At 47.1% G+C, this 17,658-nt stretch overlaps 1 protein-coding gene across 1 annotated transcript in view; it reads right to left on the bottom strand.

Annotated features, from left to right (window-relative positions):
* LOC135375358 (uncharacterized) overlaps positions 1 to 13,966 on the bottom strand; it is a 110,747-nt gene extending 96,781 nt beyond the window's left edge. Inside the window, exons 1-2 of the mRNA XM_064608080.1 lie at positions 13,813 to 13,966; positions 3,375 to 3,484 (exon numbers count right to left, since the gene is read on the bottom strand). Coding sequence (XP_064464150.1) covers positions 3,375 to 3,484; positions 13,813 to 13,894 — 192 coding nt within the window. The 5' untranslated portion in view covers positions 13,895 to 13,966. The remainder of the gene's footprint in view (positions 1 to 3,374; positions 3,485 to 13,812) is intronic.
* Between the last annotated feature and the right edge of the window lie 3,692 nt (positions 13,967 to 17,658).

Here is a 17,658-nt window from a genome sequence, read left to right on the forward strand (position 1 = left end):
TTTCTACTAATAAAATTACTTGAACTTCGCCTTGCAATCTTCATATTAACATGTCATGGCACTGAAACCGAAACTTCCCCCAAACATGTAAACTGGTCCAGTTCGAACTGGCACCACCTCACTTCCAGTTCCTCACTAGACCAACTTCAACTGGTACCATCTAATGAAATACAATGTATACCAACACTGTGCCACCATATGCATGTATACATGTCCAGCAATCAGTCATTTATTAAAATTCACTGTTCCCAGCAAGCGTAGCACAATGTCAGATACTGAAATCCAATGTGAAAGTGTGGCAGACTACCGTAATATCTACAGTCATTTGACCGTAATCAGGATTACGGGCACACTACCGTCTTATTTACGGTAATAACAGTCATAATAACGGCATATTTCATTGGTGCCGTACTAATTACACTACTTGGACCGCATTTCCAATTACGGTAGCATACCTGTTCTTTTTACGGCAAAAAATAAATTTTGATCGTAAAATTTACGGCAATTTTTTACAGTGTATGATAAGTGTCAGAATGGAATATGAACTGACCTACCTGTCATCGAGTAGGTAGAGGGAAAACGCAGTATTGGTCCTTGAATCCTTGTCGCACCAAGCAGACCTGTCTTCCACTTATCTATCACTTAATTGACTTGCAGAAGTGTCCATGAGGGTCCGAGTTTTTCAGAGTCAGTACCGACAACATGCTAAGGGAAGGACACTAAAAACAATCCAAAGCAGTACCGGCATAAATGCTTTGCTTGCGTCCCTGCTGCACCCATCATATTTCTTTACGCCGAGCTGCTCCCCAATCGCCGACACGGCTCACCCACTTGCGCGCGCCTAGGAAAGTTCATAATTTCAACCCGATCAGTCAGCATTCGCATACCGGGAGAACCAATGGGCTGGTGAGGGTTGAGAAGTCGCGCTTCGACGTAAAAGTTCTGACGTTTCATGACGTTTCATGACGCGAAAAGCTCCCAGCGCCTCACTTTATTTCGCGAAGGAACTCGCGAGTTTCATCCCCTTGTCCTTACTCTCTTCTTTCTGCATTCTTTCTCAAGTAACTTGACGCGCTGATTCAAATGCGCAGTTACAAAACGGACTTGATATACGTTTTCGCGCTAGAACTTGCGCTTTCTTACACGACTACGTTTTCTACTACTACTTTTTTCTGCTACAATGGCTACTCAAGTTTGAAACAAACTTGTTTTGTTTTGCCCACCCACCAACCGTCTGCTCGCAAAGCTATTTTGACCTCTCTGGACACAACTGGACTTCGATCCTTACTGTGAAAATGCTCATTATGTCATTCCCCTCATCACCACCACCAATGGGGCATGTTAAGGTAAAGTTGTTGTTCCTTCTCTTCCTGACGCGAGCTGCACAGCCCTTGAGCGTGCTTGAGGAAAAATAAGTTCATCAGATACGTAAGCAGGACCCATCCAATAGTTCTGCCACACAAACACACAACTCGTTTCCCGATTTTAAGTCGTTCAGTCAATTTGTTCCGATGATGCGTCAATGTCGGCGGCATTCCATGATTGGAAAGAAGAAAATGCGGAAAGATAAATTGGCTTTGCCTTCGGTGCGCAGATTCGCATTGTGGCACAGAACAAAAATCGTTTTGTCTAGTTTGGTTGTCGTTGTCTCTGCGGTGTTTCCTTCATTCATAATTTGAACGGCAATATACAGGTGTAACTCGGCGACCCACGTGAAAAGCGGTAACTTATCCGCATGTAAAGGCGGGGTCGGCCATGTGCACCTGAATCAGCTAGTCCGCTGTTTAACCGCTGTGCGTCGTTGATTTGGCAGAAAACACGAATAAGCGCAATGAAACACGCTCATGACCATCATGGCCATGAAGAACTCAGGTAGGAGTGCTACCTGAAGAAAGTACTAAAGTGCGGAAAAAATAAAACAATGGTATATCTGAACCTCAACAGCTGGGCTCCCATCGAGCATTACCGACCATGGTAGTCGTCCATTGATTTTTTTTTTTTCTTGTCGCCAAATCCCACTTGGCGTTATCCGCTCTAACATTACACAGTAACTCACTGTAATTCTGCTGCTACATTTGGCACAAACCTGCAAAGACAGTCCCGCACAATTCTGCAACTTAGAATTATCCTCGCATTTTCATGGTTGTTCAACGACTTTTGTCGCCTTACTCTTCCTTGCATCCGTAGGGATTTCGCAAACTTTTTGTCACGTTCTTTGTTGATGCTAGGAACACAGCTACACTGAAGTGCCCCGCATAGAATCCCTCTCCTATCGCATTTTGCCGAGAAAGAGCTTCTGTTGTCGACTTCTGAAGTGTATTTAAAAATCATGAATTGTTGCGGATGTCCACGTTGATGACATTTGAACACTGTGTCGCCTTTTCTAAATTTCTACAAGCTTTCTAGGAACCCAGAAGTAAGTAGCCCGTCCAGAAAAAAAAGTCAATGTTTGTCACCGCAACGCTAACGTAATGACACAGTTTTAAATTCTACATACTTCCGTATGACATAAAGGAGCGAAATGTTCGAAGAGTACAGACTTAGATACATGGACATCATGGAGGTAAGAAACTAAGGAGAGGGCTATAAGATCGGAGGGCCGTGGGACCCCTCTAGCGGTCGCTCCTGGCAATACCACGCCCATCTAGTTGCCCGGTCACGTGATCCCCACACGTTTCGGCGTTATGGCGGTCTGCGCGGAGGCTTGGAAGTTTAGCAAACCCCATCTTCAGCAAACGTCTTACCTTCAAGGAGTCCATTCGCACAATACTTTGAAGGTTATGGGTTATTTCAACATTTGCCGCGTGATAAATCACAGCAAAAGTTGAGCAAACCAGAAGAGAAGCCAAGCAATGTCACGATGACGTATGTACGTCTTCTAACGATTTAGTGATCCATTGCTTCCACACTGAGATGATCTATCTTGTGTTTCAACGGGTGTGATAACTTCTAACTCCAAAGATGTTATGAAAGCGGAAACAGGTTATTCGGCCGCAGCTAGTCTCTGTATTCAGGTAAGATACGCCGCGGACATGGAGGACGCCATGTTTTATGACGTCTTGCCGTGACGTTTATGGGTCACGTGTGTGGGCAACTAACCACAATGCCATGCGCGGGTCACAGCACGCTCGCTTGCATTGGTAGAGGCGCTTAGGGCATCTCCTTAGTTTCTTACCTCCATGATGGACATCAATGGAATAAAATCCTGAAAGCACAAGATTTGCTCTGCAGTGCCACCTTAACGTGGGGTTGGTTGCTCGCAGCCAAGGCCACTGGGTAAATACTGGCTTATGTGGTAAACACATCAATGCCGCAAAAATTGTTAGGCATGCGCTTCGTTCACGGTATTTGCGTCTTGTCGTGCGTGCACTCACCCCGGCCAGCAAGCTTTCGGCGTATTTCTGGAGCTCGTCACCTGTCATTTCGCGAAAGAAGTGATCGGCAGCGAAAAAGATGTTGATGGGTCGCTCCTTGTAGGTATCGTCTGGAATTGTGTAAAAATATGGATGATTAGCTTCAATAAGTGCTCCACATATCGCTCGGTCATTCAGGGAAGCAAGTGAACGGGACACCAATGACACACCAAATGTAACACACGAAAACCAAACAACAGCAACCCGATGTCCGCCACTTCAAATGAGTCGTGTGCTTGGCGTATCCTTTTAGGGAGTTTCAGTACAACGGAAGGTGTTCACGATATCAGCTCTGCCAAAGTGATACGCAAATCACCCTATTTCTTTAGAGAGAGTGACATCACATGACTAAGCTGGGATTTTTTAACTTCTGTTATCGGTTTTATAGAATTCTTCCGATGAATTAAAATTGCCTATTTACGAAAACGTTATCGTAAACGCTATCCAATCTCCAACACCCATTATAATCCTTGCAATCCTTCCTGAAGGGTCCATGAAGAGATTCCCTAAGTGATCTGAGTTCTCAGTGAAGAACGGCTGCACTCTAAGAAAAAAAACGAGTAAAATCGGGAGTAATTGCAGCTTCTGGTCCCCTAAACTGCAATTACTCCACGTTTTAGTCCCCTCACCCCGACATTTACTCCCCAGGAGTGTAAATTGTCACTCAACTTCGCGAATGGTCTTCCGAATGCAACAGTCTACGTAAATATGTGCTCTTGGTCAATTTAACGGAATAGGGTTGTATAACTCAGCCAACATAGCAATTTTCCATTCGCACAGGGTAATAGATGGTTAGCGCTTCTTTCTTCGGAAATTGTGTATGTATGCCGCAAGATTTTATGTCACTCCGTATATCACGGTTGACAGTTTTATTCGAAGCATATTTTCATGCATATACCTGGGACTCTTAGAACAAGGCATGAAATGCAGTCTCCACTCTGTGACATTCATTTACTCCCGTGCATTTACTAACGAAAGGAACTATGTTTTTGGCAATGCATTTAGTCCATAAAATGAGTAAAATCACTCCTTTGTTCTTACAGTGTGGGAGGGTGGCCTATTGTAGGAAACGGATGCTCTTTTTGCAATATAAGGCAGGCGCCCACAGCTCCCCATAGAGCCCATAGTTTGAGATAATTCAGGCAACACTGGACATACGACCAATGAAAATGCGTCGTGATGCCTAGCAGCCAACCAATCAGCAACCTCTCAGTTTGGCTCGGCTTTCGGCCGGCCCTGGCTGCCATTGACTTCTACTGGTTTTCATACCTGGCGGCCGTTATTCCAAAATAACTAAGACATTTTTGATAGGCGAAATACATATTTATTGATGCAACGTATAAACTCAAATGTTTGACTCATATATTCACCGTACGTACAGGACGTTTCGTTCCTTGAATAGACAGCAAGCAAACCAAGTTCGAACTTGCAAAGCACACATACAGTCTACTTCTGGAGGTGAGCGAAGTCCACGAGTGCGTGCGTTTCACAGATGAGCATCTTCTTCTCATTCTGGCGATGCACCGTAGGTCACACAGTCACGGGAAATACTTTTGTCGTTACGAACACTCTCTTCTTAGTCACTGTATTTGAAAATGCGAGAGCGCTCGAAAGTGTTCCTCAGGCGTCAGCTCACCAAGCATTCCAGTTCCGACCCGGCAAGAATGTCCGTAGGTTGACACTTTATCGGAGATCAGTACATGGCAAGAGTCACTATAGCTCACGAACAAACCCGCCCGTACACTTCCTCTTTGGTCGTTGTAGTCAAGCGACATCGGCGAGCGGCGGAGACGCAGCGACCTTGCTTGGAGCTGCCCGCCTGGCCGACTGCCCGCGAAAAGTGAGCTGTCAGATACTTCGAAACTTTATCAACCAATCCCGGAGCGCGCATCCTACTTTGGCCAATGGGCATCCGTCATGATGCCTGACGATGTAATACCACGTGACTGTGACGTGATTTTATTTTTCTACTGCCGCAAATACGGGGAGCTGTGGAGGCCTGTATAAGGCGCGTTCAAGCACGTCGTGTCGCACTGCACTGTGGAGGAGCTCTCCCCGCATGATGGGTTACGCTGTTGCAGCGTGCGCTGCAGAGACTTGTCTGGCCCGGCGTTTTCACCCTTTCACCAGCACAAGCACCACCACCACTACCGGCGTTTTCTTTTCTTTTTAAGATGGGCCTACGCGCGACATTCGGCTGCCCACACCGCAGTAGCATGTTTGAGAAGAATGTGAGCGCAAAATACCGTTTCTTTAGGATACCCTGAGCTATAAGAAGCAATGGCACACGCATGTTTGAGCTGATAAGCAGAGGACGTTGGGGATTGCTGGCCCGGACCAACAGAGCCGATCTGACTGTGAAAAAGATAGCAGATGCAAAGAGTGTGCAATCTGCACTTCTACAGCGGCACATAGACAAAAGTGGTCGACGGTCTCTCACAGAAATTATACCGAGACGAGTTAAAAAGGCGGGGAGAATATTTGAAATTAGTAAATCAGTTGCTTCAAGCAAGAAGGTACTACAGAAAAACTCATTCTTATTTGTCCAGGAATGCCAAACCATAATGATTATACCCGCGCCCTGACTGGTGTCCCAGTTATAATCTTGGCCATGCTTGAGAGCCTTGCGGAAACGCGCGAGCTCTCGTGCGATATGAACGACGGAGCCCGCGGTATCAAAATTAGAGATGGGACGGGTCCAAAATTTTCCGAATACGAGTCCAAGAAACATTCTGAGAATCTACTAATCTTACGAATCTTGAAGCTTTCGAATCATTCCTTAAAAAAATTGTTTTAAAAGCCAGAAAGGATAATACAGGGTGTGTGCAGAAAAACGTAATCCGCATTTAGGCACTTAGCTAGTTGTCTACCTAACTAACGCACTTCCGGTGGCGCACGATGGCGCATTTATGCGTGCGAAATCTGCAGAAAAATCGTGGAGCTATACTCAGCTTAAAAAATAAACAGAGCAACGAAAACGTCGGCCTCCGTGCATCAGCATAGGGCACCATGGCGGACGCTGGAGAGTTGTGTTCAGGTACAGCTAGGGGAGATATCGGTGCAGAAATTGAAAAAAAAAAGTCCCACATGGATGCTCATCGGTAGTGCCCATAGCGGTGCCTGCACATAACTATCCTGAGACCGCCATGCACTACCACGCACTGTCATGACCGCACTATTCTATTGCATGGAAGCCGATATATTTTCGCGCTCTGTTGATTTTTTTACGCTGAGTATGGCTTCCTGAATTTTTTTGTAGCTTTCGGACGCATAAATACGCCATCGTACTCCACCGGAAGTTTCTCGGTTGAGTAGACAACGAGCTACATGTAAAAATGCGGGTTACTTTTTGCTGCACACACCCTGCACTACTCAAAAGTGTTTTGAAACAGAATTTGATCCATTTGTTTAATGACAAACACATTAAATAATATTTCACTTTCAATTGATACCATACCCGTATACTTTTTTTCTTAAATGCAGTCTGTTTAACATGTTGTGGATCGACTACAGGAAATACATAAATTCTCTAGTATGAGTTCTCGCGATAAAAGTAAGAAACCATCAAAAGCAAAACCACGTTATCTTGAAACTGATAATGCAAGAGTTCCTTCCTGAACTCTGAACTGGGATTGGGATTCCCGAATCTGGAATCCCTGCCTAGGATACGAGGATTCGTAGATTCGGTTGGTCCACCCCTAATGGAAGTGATATTGCTAAATCCACCCAAGCAGTACACGCAAAGTGAACACCTCACTAGTTCGTGTGGCCCTACCCTGGATCTCACTGACAGTTAATTACTCAGCTGTAATAGATGACGTGGCGGAGAGTACAGGTGCAGTTACAGTGACAACTACAAATACGCTGCTTCCAAACATGGACGGCCGTGCAGGTGAGACCACTAGGAGCACTGAAGCACTAAACTGCGTTTGTGGTCAATGCATACTTTGCGTTACAAGCAACAAAATGTAGCGATATTCATGACTAACACAGCAATATCAAACCGTATTCACACCTATGTAGCGGATGGGCAGGAAGCGCTGTTGTGACTCCACATTTGCACGCATTGCTTATGTGGAACAACTTCAGAGAGACAGTGTAAGTCTACACGACGAAGTGACTGAAAGCATCTCTTACACGACTGGAACTCAGCGCAGAAGCATTTCAAGCAGATGATGACAAGGTTCACTTCTACACGAGGCGTCGAAGGACGGAACGACGATCTCCTCTAAGCAGCGCTGTACGCGTCTGTCTCCAAGACGAGAGAGCTGCTTCAGCGGCTCGATCGGCCTGTGGCTCCTCTGGCTGCCCGCCAAATGACTGCTGATATTCTGCCCCCAGCCATGCTGAGCAGAGTTGATGTAGCGCTTGCTTTCCGCATGTCTCGACACACCTCTCGTCAAGATGCCGCATTACTTCATCGGATGCGCCACGATGTGGCTTTTACAGCGCAGCGGCGTTACCGCTTGAGGCAAGTTGACTCTCCCCAATGCAGTCACTGCGGTGCTGTAGAAGGTCTAGAGCACATTCTTGTTCATTGCCCACCATATCAACCTTCGGGAACCGTACTCTCTGGATCCGTTAACGAGCTGGACTCTCGCCCACTCTCTCACACAAAATTGCTTGGACCCTGGCCACATCGAGCCCACCAACGCTCTGCTCTCAAAGCTCGCTTCACCTTTCTGGGCACCATGGGATTTCGATCCATATTGTGGAGGGGCTCATTATTTCATCGTCACCACCTGTACCAGATCTGTACCCTGCATCACCACCAGCAATGGGGTAGAGTATCGCCCCTGGCGATGAAACTTGCCATCCATCATCTCGAAATAAAGTTGGTGCTGTTGGTGTTCATTTCTACACCGGTCTTCCTACATATGACGTGCTCGATGGTCTCTTCACTCTTGTTGATAATATTTTAGCATGCGCACCTTGCAACAAGCTCGAGAACTTTCAGGAAATGCTGCTGTGTTTCCTAAACTTTCGTTTAAATGTACCGTTTTCTGACTTGGGGTACAGATCTTGAGTGTCTCGCATAACGTCCTCAAGGATATTTCACAAGTAGTTCAACGTATTCGGTGCTGCACTAAAGCGGCTCATTGTATTGACCAGCTTTGTAAAATCATGGTCATGTCTTTCCGGTATTATTTCGGGTCGAGAGCATCTGAGACACTAACTTTTCATTGATCGACCGTCTTCGCTTGAACTACGCACGGTCGCGTCATATGAGCATCATAACACTGTGAAATACCTGAAGGACATTGTCCCTCAGGATGTTGTGATATTTCCCTCTAAAGGTTACGGAAGCCGCACAAGCGCCAGGTGCATTACTGAAAATTGCGGTGTGCTCAATAATCTTGTGTTGAGGGATATTGTCATTTCTGTGCGGAGCTTGCAGTGCCTACCCGTATTCATGGAAGACAGCAGTTAACTTTTCATGAGGTCACAAAGACGAGGGAGCTATCAAATGTTCGGATTCATGTTCAAAGTGTGATTGGTTTGGTAGGAAAAAAATATAGCATTTTGAAATACTGTAGTCCGGTAGAATTTCTAGCGCACCTGGTTGTGAGACAGTGACTGTATGGATAGGACAGTTATAATGTTGTGCGCTTACAAACATCTGTCAAGAAATACGTTTATTGCATTGGAGTCAGTAGGTATGCACAAAACTTGGTACGTTTTTACAAGGCTACACTCTTAAAACAAAGCTTCACCACATAGCACGCTGAATGCCAGCCATTGTACAGAGTGATACCTCTATAACTATTGAGTTGTGAAAAGTGTGGGGCGTACGCCGTTCTGTGACAACATTTCTGCATAAGCCTAAAAAAAAAGAACGTACGCCTCTCGTTTTCAACGAATCAGGAGAGAGAAAGATGTCACTTGTTGGCGGTTGGCAATTGACGGTTGGCAAGGAGCATGCTATGTGGTGAAGATCATTTTTCAAATGTAGAGCATTGTGCATATATCGTTGCCACCTTTCCTGGGGGGCATGTCGCGCTTTCCATTTCGCAAATAAGACGCTCGTCACGAAGTAGTACGCACGCGTCAGACACGTTCGTTGTTAGGTCTAGTCAATTTCATTTGTCCAAGTGCTGTGTGGACTATCTCAAAGTAAGGGTCCTATAGGTGCTTTTACCGTTCGGCCCTGCCACGCCATCCTCCATTTTTCGCCCTGTCTTGGATTGGATGAAGTGGAACGTGACTGAGGACCGAGACTCAAATTCTTGAGACTTCAATGCTGAGCCAGGGGAATGAACGTGTAGTATATTTCTATTGTCGGGAAAAACTCACGTGAGCTCTGACGTCGGGCCAATCGTTGGGCCTCGGTAGAGTAGTTTTTTGCTTTGTTTTCTTTTGTTTCCCTGGGTGACGGATGACGTAAAGCGACGCTGCCGAGGCGTTCTTTTTCCCTTTCCCCTCTGTTCTCTCCCCCGTTGTTTTGGCAGTTTGGGCTTTCCCTTTCTCATCTGTTCTCTCTCTCTCCCCCGCTTTGGCGGTTCTGGATTTTCGTTCGCATCGAGTGAAATAAATAAAACGCGGAAGCCTTGGCTGTTTCTGTTGCACACGGTGCTTTATTTTTCGGGATTGGTATTTCCAAATCACACATATGCAGTCTTCTGTATTTGCGCCAAACACGAACTTGACATGAACATTGTTTCTGAAGTTCGAGTAATATGCCGAAGCAACTTCGCATTCACTGTTAGCTGATGTCTCACGTGGAAGATTTCACAGTAGATCAGTAGATTCACTGCACAGGCACACACATTCATAGATCCAGCATGACAGAAAACCTGTCCATATCCCTTTGCGGCTTGTGTAGTGTCACCTGTCAAGGCTGACCCGTCACGAAGGAACCTGTGCAGCTGCTATGCCGAAAGATGTTGTTTCAACCACTCAGAGTGGCTTATCCATTCTACTGCATCCATGCAGATGCTTTTCTGAAGCAGATATGAGTTGAGCAGTACCTAGTTGATACCTGAGCAAGAAAGACCAGAACAGGGATCAGAAAACGTGAAAACTAAAAATTTTACCGGCCGAAATGTAGCGTATATTCCTCAGGTGTGGTGCTATGCTATGCTAAGCGGAAGAAGGGAATAGGAACTGACTTACCTGTCATCGAGTGGAAAAACACAGTATTGATCCTTATTGAATCGTTGTCGCACCAAGCAAGCAAAGCAGACCTGCCTTCCACTTATCTATTACTGAATTCACTTGCAGAATTATCCAAGAGGCTTCGAGTTTTTCAGGGTCGGTATCGACGGGCACTAAAAGCTATCCGAAACGGTACCGGCAAAGATGCTTTGCGTGTGCCCCTGCTGCTGCATATTTCGAAACTTTACGGCGAGCTGCTCCGGCACCCCCGACACGGCGGTGCCAGCTGACGCGCGCCACGAAAAGGTTATAATTTCAAACCGACCAATGAGCGCTCGCATACCGGGGGAGCGGCCGCAGGAGCCAATGGGATGCTCTCGGTAGAGAACTCGCGCTTCGACATAAAAATTTTGACGTTTCATGGCGTTCGATGACGCGAAAAGTTCGCAGCGCCTCACTTTAGTCCGCAAAGGAACTCGCGAGTTTCATGCTCTTGGCTGAGCGCTGGCGTACGGAGTGTTCTTCGATGACAGGTTGTGTACAGTATCCAGGGACGGATCCGGGAATTTTCTGAGAGGAGGGATGGGGGTCCACTTTTGACCAGCAAAATATTACGCGATCTAGTCAATTCAACACTATGTGTAGACAGAAATTGAGGTGGGGGTCAGAACACGGCGACGCGCCTCCAGGTCCGCTCCTGTTCATGTGGGTCAACGTAGCTTTGCTTGCTCATTTTAGCTATCGCTCAATTTTCGGCGACGATGTCGCAAACGAAAATCTCAACTCATAGGATTTTTAGTCCGACTTCGCCAATTTCCGAACATTTTATGTCCGGGTTACACCTTCGCCCGGACACCGAACGCGAGCTTTGAATTTCCGAACTGTCCGGACAGGAAGCAAGCCCATGTAGTCATGTGTTGTTCGTGAACGAGCCCTTCACACTGAATGAGTCATTCGGGTGAGCGGAACGAGCAAAACATTAGTTTAGCAGTTCAGTTCACTGGGCCTCGCCACAAACCATAGACTTCAATGCCACAGGCCCACAACCCCACAACGCATACGCGTCTGGCATCTGCGGCATCTATATGGAGCGTTTTGTACAGCTAACCAGCGCATGCGGGCAAGAAGGGGGGGGGGGGGGGGGGAGGCGGCCACAGCGCATATGCGTACTGGACGGAACGCTGCGGTCTTCGGTGTATACGGCTGTGACGCTGCGCTCAAGTGACTGTTGAACGTGTGAACTGCACGAAGGAATTGAACTGGATAAACTAAACGACTCCCCGGGTCGTTCTGAACTGCTCGCTGGGTCTGCCGCTGTCCGAAACTTCACTGCCCTGCGGCTCATAAAGATATAGACGACCTCGTCGTGACCGCCCCCCGCCCGGGTTTTTCTCGCCTGGATGCCGGACGTCTTCCGATCTCAGCGCATCAACCTGAGCCAAAAAGCTTCACTTACAAATTATGGGAAATTATTATTGGAAATTCGAAATTATTATTGGAATATTATTGCAAATCATAATTATTATTGAAAATTGGAAATTATTATTGGAAATTCAAAGCGTGTTCACTGGACAAAAATAAAAAGTAAAAATCTTGCACAACGGCATGCTGCACATCCGCATGCTTCGCGCATGCTTCCACAGCGCACGAGAAGCGGTTTTCTTAGGCTTTCGCCATCCGCTCTCAGCCGGGTACTCACCGGCTAAACTCCCGATGGGCCCAAAACTCAACTGCAACGTTATCTCCGGAATCCCTCATCCCTACCTGGCCACGTGTACGCAGATGTAGACAACGGTACCTGAAACTACAAGTCTTACGGGCGACATGACATGACGCAAGGCTCCGGGCAGCAGGGCCTCCACAATTACAAAACGGAACTGCCGCACGCACCTTAGCCGGCGCCGCCACACACGGCACAACATGCAGATGCCCCGAGATCGTATCTCGTCCAGACTGAAACTGGGCTGAAGAGGCAGACCTAGAAAGCATCTCCAGGAGGAACCGCCATCAGCGCCGACGAGATCAACACATGCTTCTTCGGGGCTCCCCTCGACAGCGTCAAGGTGGTGAGCCCCAACTGGTGCAAACCTGGTCGTGGCGAACCGTGAGGAAACCCTAATGCTACGGCTCCAGGAGCTGTACGGGTGATTAGCTGTACGGGTAGTGATTGTACCGGTGGTGTAAACACAATGACGACGGGTTTTTTTTTTAACCTGAGGCGTGATCACTTGGGTGGCATCATTAAACGTTCTGGTCATCCTTCTGGGTGGCTGTGCTTTTCCTGTAGTCCGACTTCTGCCTCGTCCTTCGACCACGACAGAGCAAGCACAAGAACGAACCAAAGGCTTGCGCTAACGCATTTCCAAAGGATTCACCAATTGATCTTCCTAAAGTTTTCTTTTTCATAACAATGCTGAATTCATGCCCACATCATTAATGTATTAGCGGCCAGGAACGCATTGCATATACGTGAAGACGCTTTTGAGATCTCTTCAAGGTCTATGTGATCTCCAAACTGAACGGGCGCCGCAATAAAGAGGCTAACAAGCTGGAGCAGTGTGACGCAGAAGTGTATGTCAGTCCATCCGTCCTTTTCGTTTCCCCAGGAGTCGGGGAGGGGGGTATTGATTTTAGACTGAGGTAACAAACTGCCCAGTTTTCAACTTTATCCTTTGTTTAGTGTGACGCAACGGGGATGCCGAGGCCCCAAAAGCGCGCTAAAGGAATGCTATCGCATTTAAAAACCGAAGCAATGACGACCCTGTAGTCGCCTCTACAGTCGAGAATAGCGAATTTTAGTACATGAAAAGAACTCTACTTAAACGGCAATCCAATTGATCCAATGAAATTGATTGAATTTGATTATTGAATCCAATTCACCATAGCAAAGTGATGTCACTCTCTTGAAAGGGCCATTGGCTTGTCATGTTTTCGATCAAGAGCTATCGTGGACACTTTCCGATCTACTTATTATGTTTACTCGCTGATATTTACGCTTCTGAACAGAAAAAGGCAACGTTGCGCCAGAGTGAAGGTGCTCGCAAAACGATATTTTTTATTATTAACAATATTAAACGATGTTTTTACTTAGATACCACGAAAATTCGCGAAATCTTGCACAACCCATGAAGACCCTACCTCAGGATTCGGATCTGCTAACGACACAGGTAGAAACATTAACCAGAGGTTCATCAATGACGAGTCTAATGCAAATGTAATAATTACGGAGGATAGGATGAGGTTACCACGTCATCAGCATGTTATTTAAAGTTTCGCGAATATTCTGACGTTTAGATCAACGCACCTGACTCTGTTGTGCCCAAACTCCGCGAAGGTGTCCACACGTTGTACAGCACGATGACTATCGGTATGATCAGCGACCGCATGGTTACCTAAGATGTATGTCGAATGCAGTCCGGCAACGGAGTGACGTGTCGATCTTCGGAAACGCACCTGGATGAAGCAATCTGCCTGGACGAGGCAGTTTTACGGCCCCGCTGAAACCGTGGCGACTCGAGCTGCTAATTATTTTCGCCCACCTTTTTATTGTTTCCGTGAGAGGTTCCAGAAAGCCATCTCATGCTTTCTGCTTGCACCTGGTGATATAAAAAAAAATGTGAGGCGCCGTTGGTAGCCTTGTTTGCTCCTGCGGCAAAATTATCATGTTCACTCCTGCTGCACAGTCGTTTGAGACATCATTGTAGTTGAGACATGTTTAGCATCAATTCATAATCATTTGCTTTAGTCGATTCACAATACGAAGCGAACTTTTATTCTCGATTACATGCGTGTGCAGCTCTTTGTTCCACGGTTACTCGATGCCTGACGACGACGCTCTCGGACTCTCTTCCAGGTTTTCCGGTGCTGCACAAGGAGAGAGTACTATCGTAATTGTATACGCGTCAAAACATAACAAAGCTCACCGTATTCGCAGCTTCCGTAAGGGAAGGAGTGTACGACATCCACGAGATAGCGCTTGTCGTCGTAGGGGACCAAGCTCTTCTTGAGTCTCGAAATGGTGTACATTGTTTGCTTTATCCTCTGGATGGTGCACTGCTTCTGAGAGACTGTCTTTTCATTGAACAGAGAATCTCGGTACACTTCGTGCAATAAGTGGTTCCTCACCACGTCCTTCGTAACTCCTTTTGCTCTCGCGATCTGTTTGTGTGACCCAGCCAAGAGAATGCTGTACATTTTCGCTCGGATGTCTACGACTTCCTGAATAACACCACCTCCTGTCTCGTCTTTGAAGTACCCCATCTGGTTCGCGTGCTCGTCATTGAAAAGCGGGTGGTCCAGTGGATAGGAAGACAGATCTAACTCATTTGCAATCTTCATCAGCTGTTCTTCCAGGCTTCCACATGTGAGAGAAAAAATTATGCTGTCCGTATCGCTATAGATCAGTTGCACTGGGCACGTCAAGCGAGAAAAGAGCGACTCGTAGATGAAGCTGTACATTCGGACTTTCGATATCTCTAAAATGGCAAAGCCCACGTAAAGGGGGTGCGTGCATTTGATACGACGCTGTTTCATCTCGTACAAGATGCACTTGTCACTCAGAATGTGAAAATGCTGACTGTCGACGAAGCTAGCTTTTCGTAGTGCAGCATGCAGTGCTGTTGGTAGGGGGACAGTTCGTTCTCGTCCACGCACATATGTCCGGGTGCTAGGGGAAAATCCCTGCTGACCGCGTGCAGTTCTTCGGGCTATGACAAGTCTACCACGTACACGTAACCCACTTCCGAATCGTGAGGGATGTTGAGAAAATCGATCTCGCTCCACCTCGAAGGATCCACCCACTCAAAACCTCCTGTTGGGAGATGGAAAGTCATCGCGTACGGGTACAAACTGTTCACGTCGAGGTACTGGATAAAAGTTTTTGCTGGGGATCGTAATTGTCACACCCCTCGTGATTAGCCCGACAGTATCTGTGGAAGCTGTTACAAATGCCTCCCCTGATTCACTTCTCGATCGTTTCGTACATCTCGCGATCGCTCATGAACTGGAGTTTGACATTGGTGAACTTCAGAGCGCTACTCCACGCGTAACTGGCGAGGGACATGGCACGTAGGATATCCATCCCATCCGTCTCTAGCGCAATCTTCCTGAAATACAGCACTACGTCGCAGAGCTGACAAGCGTCGAGCGTGACGTAGAGACGCGTGTAACCGCCGAGGTTCTCATATTCGAACAATTCGAAAATCTCGAGGGCGTACTGATAGTCCTCGTCTGTGATGTCTTGGTCATTCATGTCACTTTTGAAAGCTTCCTTTGGTGGTAGTGCGGGCAAATTGTACACTTCGAAACTGTCGACGAAGGGGTATGGGTAAATGCCCTTCCTGAGGAAGCGCCAGAAACTGTCACCATACATTTGACGGGTACAATAAAACGCGTTCTCGCCACCGCTTGCGAGCAGGGTTTCCACCAGGTTCGACAAGGACAGGTTGAAAAACTGCGTGGTATCGCGGAAATGGAGATCAGCAATGTTGAACCCTCTTATCTTTTGCGAACTCGAAGCTAAAATCCACGCTTCGCCCAGATTTAGAACGGGCATGTGGCAGAGAAGGGAGTTCAAATCGTATTGCAGGTTGTGCACACAAACGACGAGTGCTTTGGTGTTACGACACGTAAGGTTACACGTATCACACAGCGTCGCAACAAAATTCGAAGAACCGGACTCTACGAAGCGAGTGTGGTCGTGGTGCGATACCTTCCGCGTGTGACGGCTAAATTCGATTCCACAAAATGCGCAGTGCGTCGCGCTCTCGCGTCGTGTTTTTCTCTCCCACAGGGAAATGTCTTCGTAAGTGACTGGGAAGCAGGGCGGCCAGTACCTTACGCGCATCTCCGGATTCGAAGGATTCATGTATTTGCGGTATCTGGCATAATCGTTTGGGTTGTTCCTCAATGGATGCAAAAGCCCCAGCACGCTATACTTGAAACACTTGTCTTCGTGATTTGGTGGAAGTTTGACGTTTGTGAGAGTCTTTGTTTTTCTTTCTAGCAGCTCGGGAAGCTCGATCGTCCACCCAATCCGCTTCGGTTTTAAGCGCGTTAGTTTTAAGTCGACACATTGGACGTCGTTCGAGGTGAAACCAGACCCTTCTCTCCCATAATTTTCTACGTGTTGCGAGGACTCGGCGATGGCAGCATTTATCACGCCTTCGATTTCTTGACGGTTATGAACCACTCTCATATGAAGGTTTACGTGAAGAAGATGAGAAGTCAACCCGTCGGCTCCATCCTTATCCATGAGCACCTTCGAGCACAGACAAAATTTGAAAGGCATGGGATTTCTGGAGCTATGCTCGGTAGATAAAGTCCCAAATCGTCGACATTGTCGTTGTGCGGGGAACAGAGAAGCGTGTACCTAGTAGCCGTTCCGTCAAATGCCTCATCTGTGACAAAAAAGGAAGGAATCGTCTCTCCGTGACGGAAGGATGTTCTCTCCCACGATTCTACGACCCTGGACAGGCTCAGCTTCATTTTGAGATTCTGGGCTTGCATCTGGTGATTCATCTCTAACCCTACCAGACAGAGGCATGAAATCTGCATACGACTGATCTCCTACCCACATGAGCAATTCGTCTGCATTGTCGTGCCCATCTAGGGGTTCGTCGTCGTCGTCCATTTCAGGTATTACGAAAGGCGGACTACTTACTCTGTTGTCGTCATCGTCATCTGAAAGGATGGCAGGACTGTTACCGAGATTCTCTATTCTAGCTTCGTGCTCTCTTTCTACGGCCTCGATGCGGTCGTACTGACATACGAGACAGCGTGGCACTGCGGTCAAACAAAATCAGTAGGAGATTCCCCCACGAAACAATGCTCACTTTTCCCTTCAGTTAAGGAATGCTTGAGATTGATGGTGAGAGAGAAAGAGATGAGTCCCTGTGTGTGTTCAGTGTCATGCGGAGACAGCGGCTATTGGTTCCTGAAAAACAACGCCATACATAGAATACGCTCTCACAGCAGAGACGGTCAACTTACATTTTGGTCCACGAAATGACTCACGTCGTCGATGGATGCCCCTCGTGGGTTTTCGATCAATCGTCGTAGAACCAGCACACCTTTTATAATGGCTACGCCGCTCTCCTCCTCCTCGCATTGCGACGGTGTCGTCTGTACTTTGACCACCCCGCCTCCTGTC

The sequence above is a fragment of the Ornithodoros turicata genome, chromosome 1, assembly GCF_037126465.1.
Source record: "Ornithodoros turicata isolate Travis chromosome 1, ASM3712646v1, whole genome shotgun sequence".
Classification (NCBI taxonomy): Eukaryota; Metazoa; Arthropoda; class Arachnida; order Ixodida; family Argasidae; genus Ornithodoros; species Ornithodoros turicata.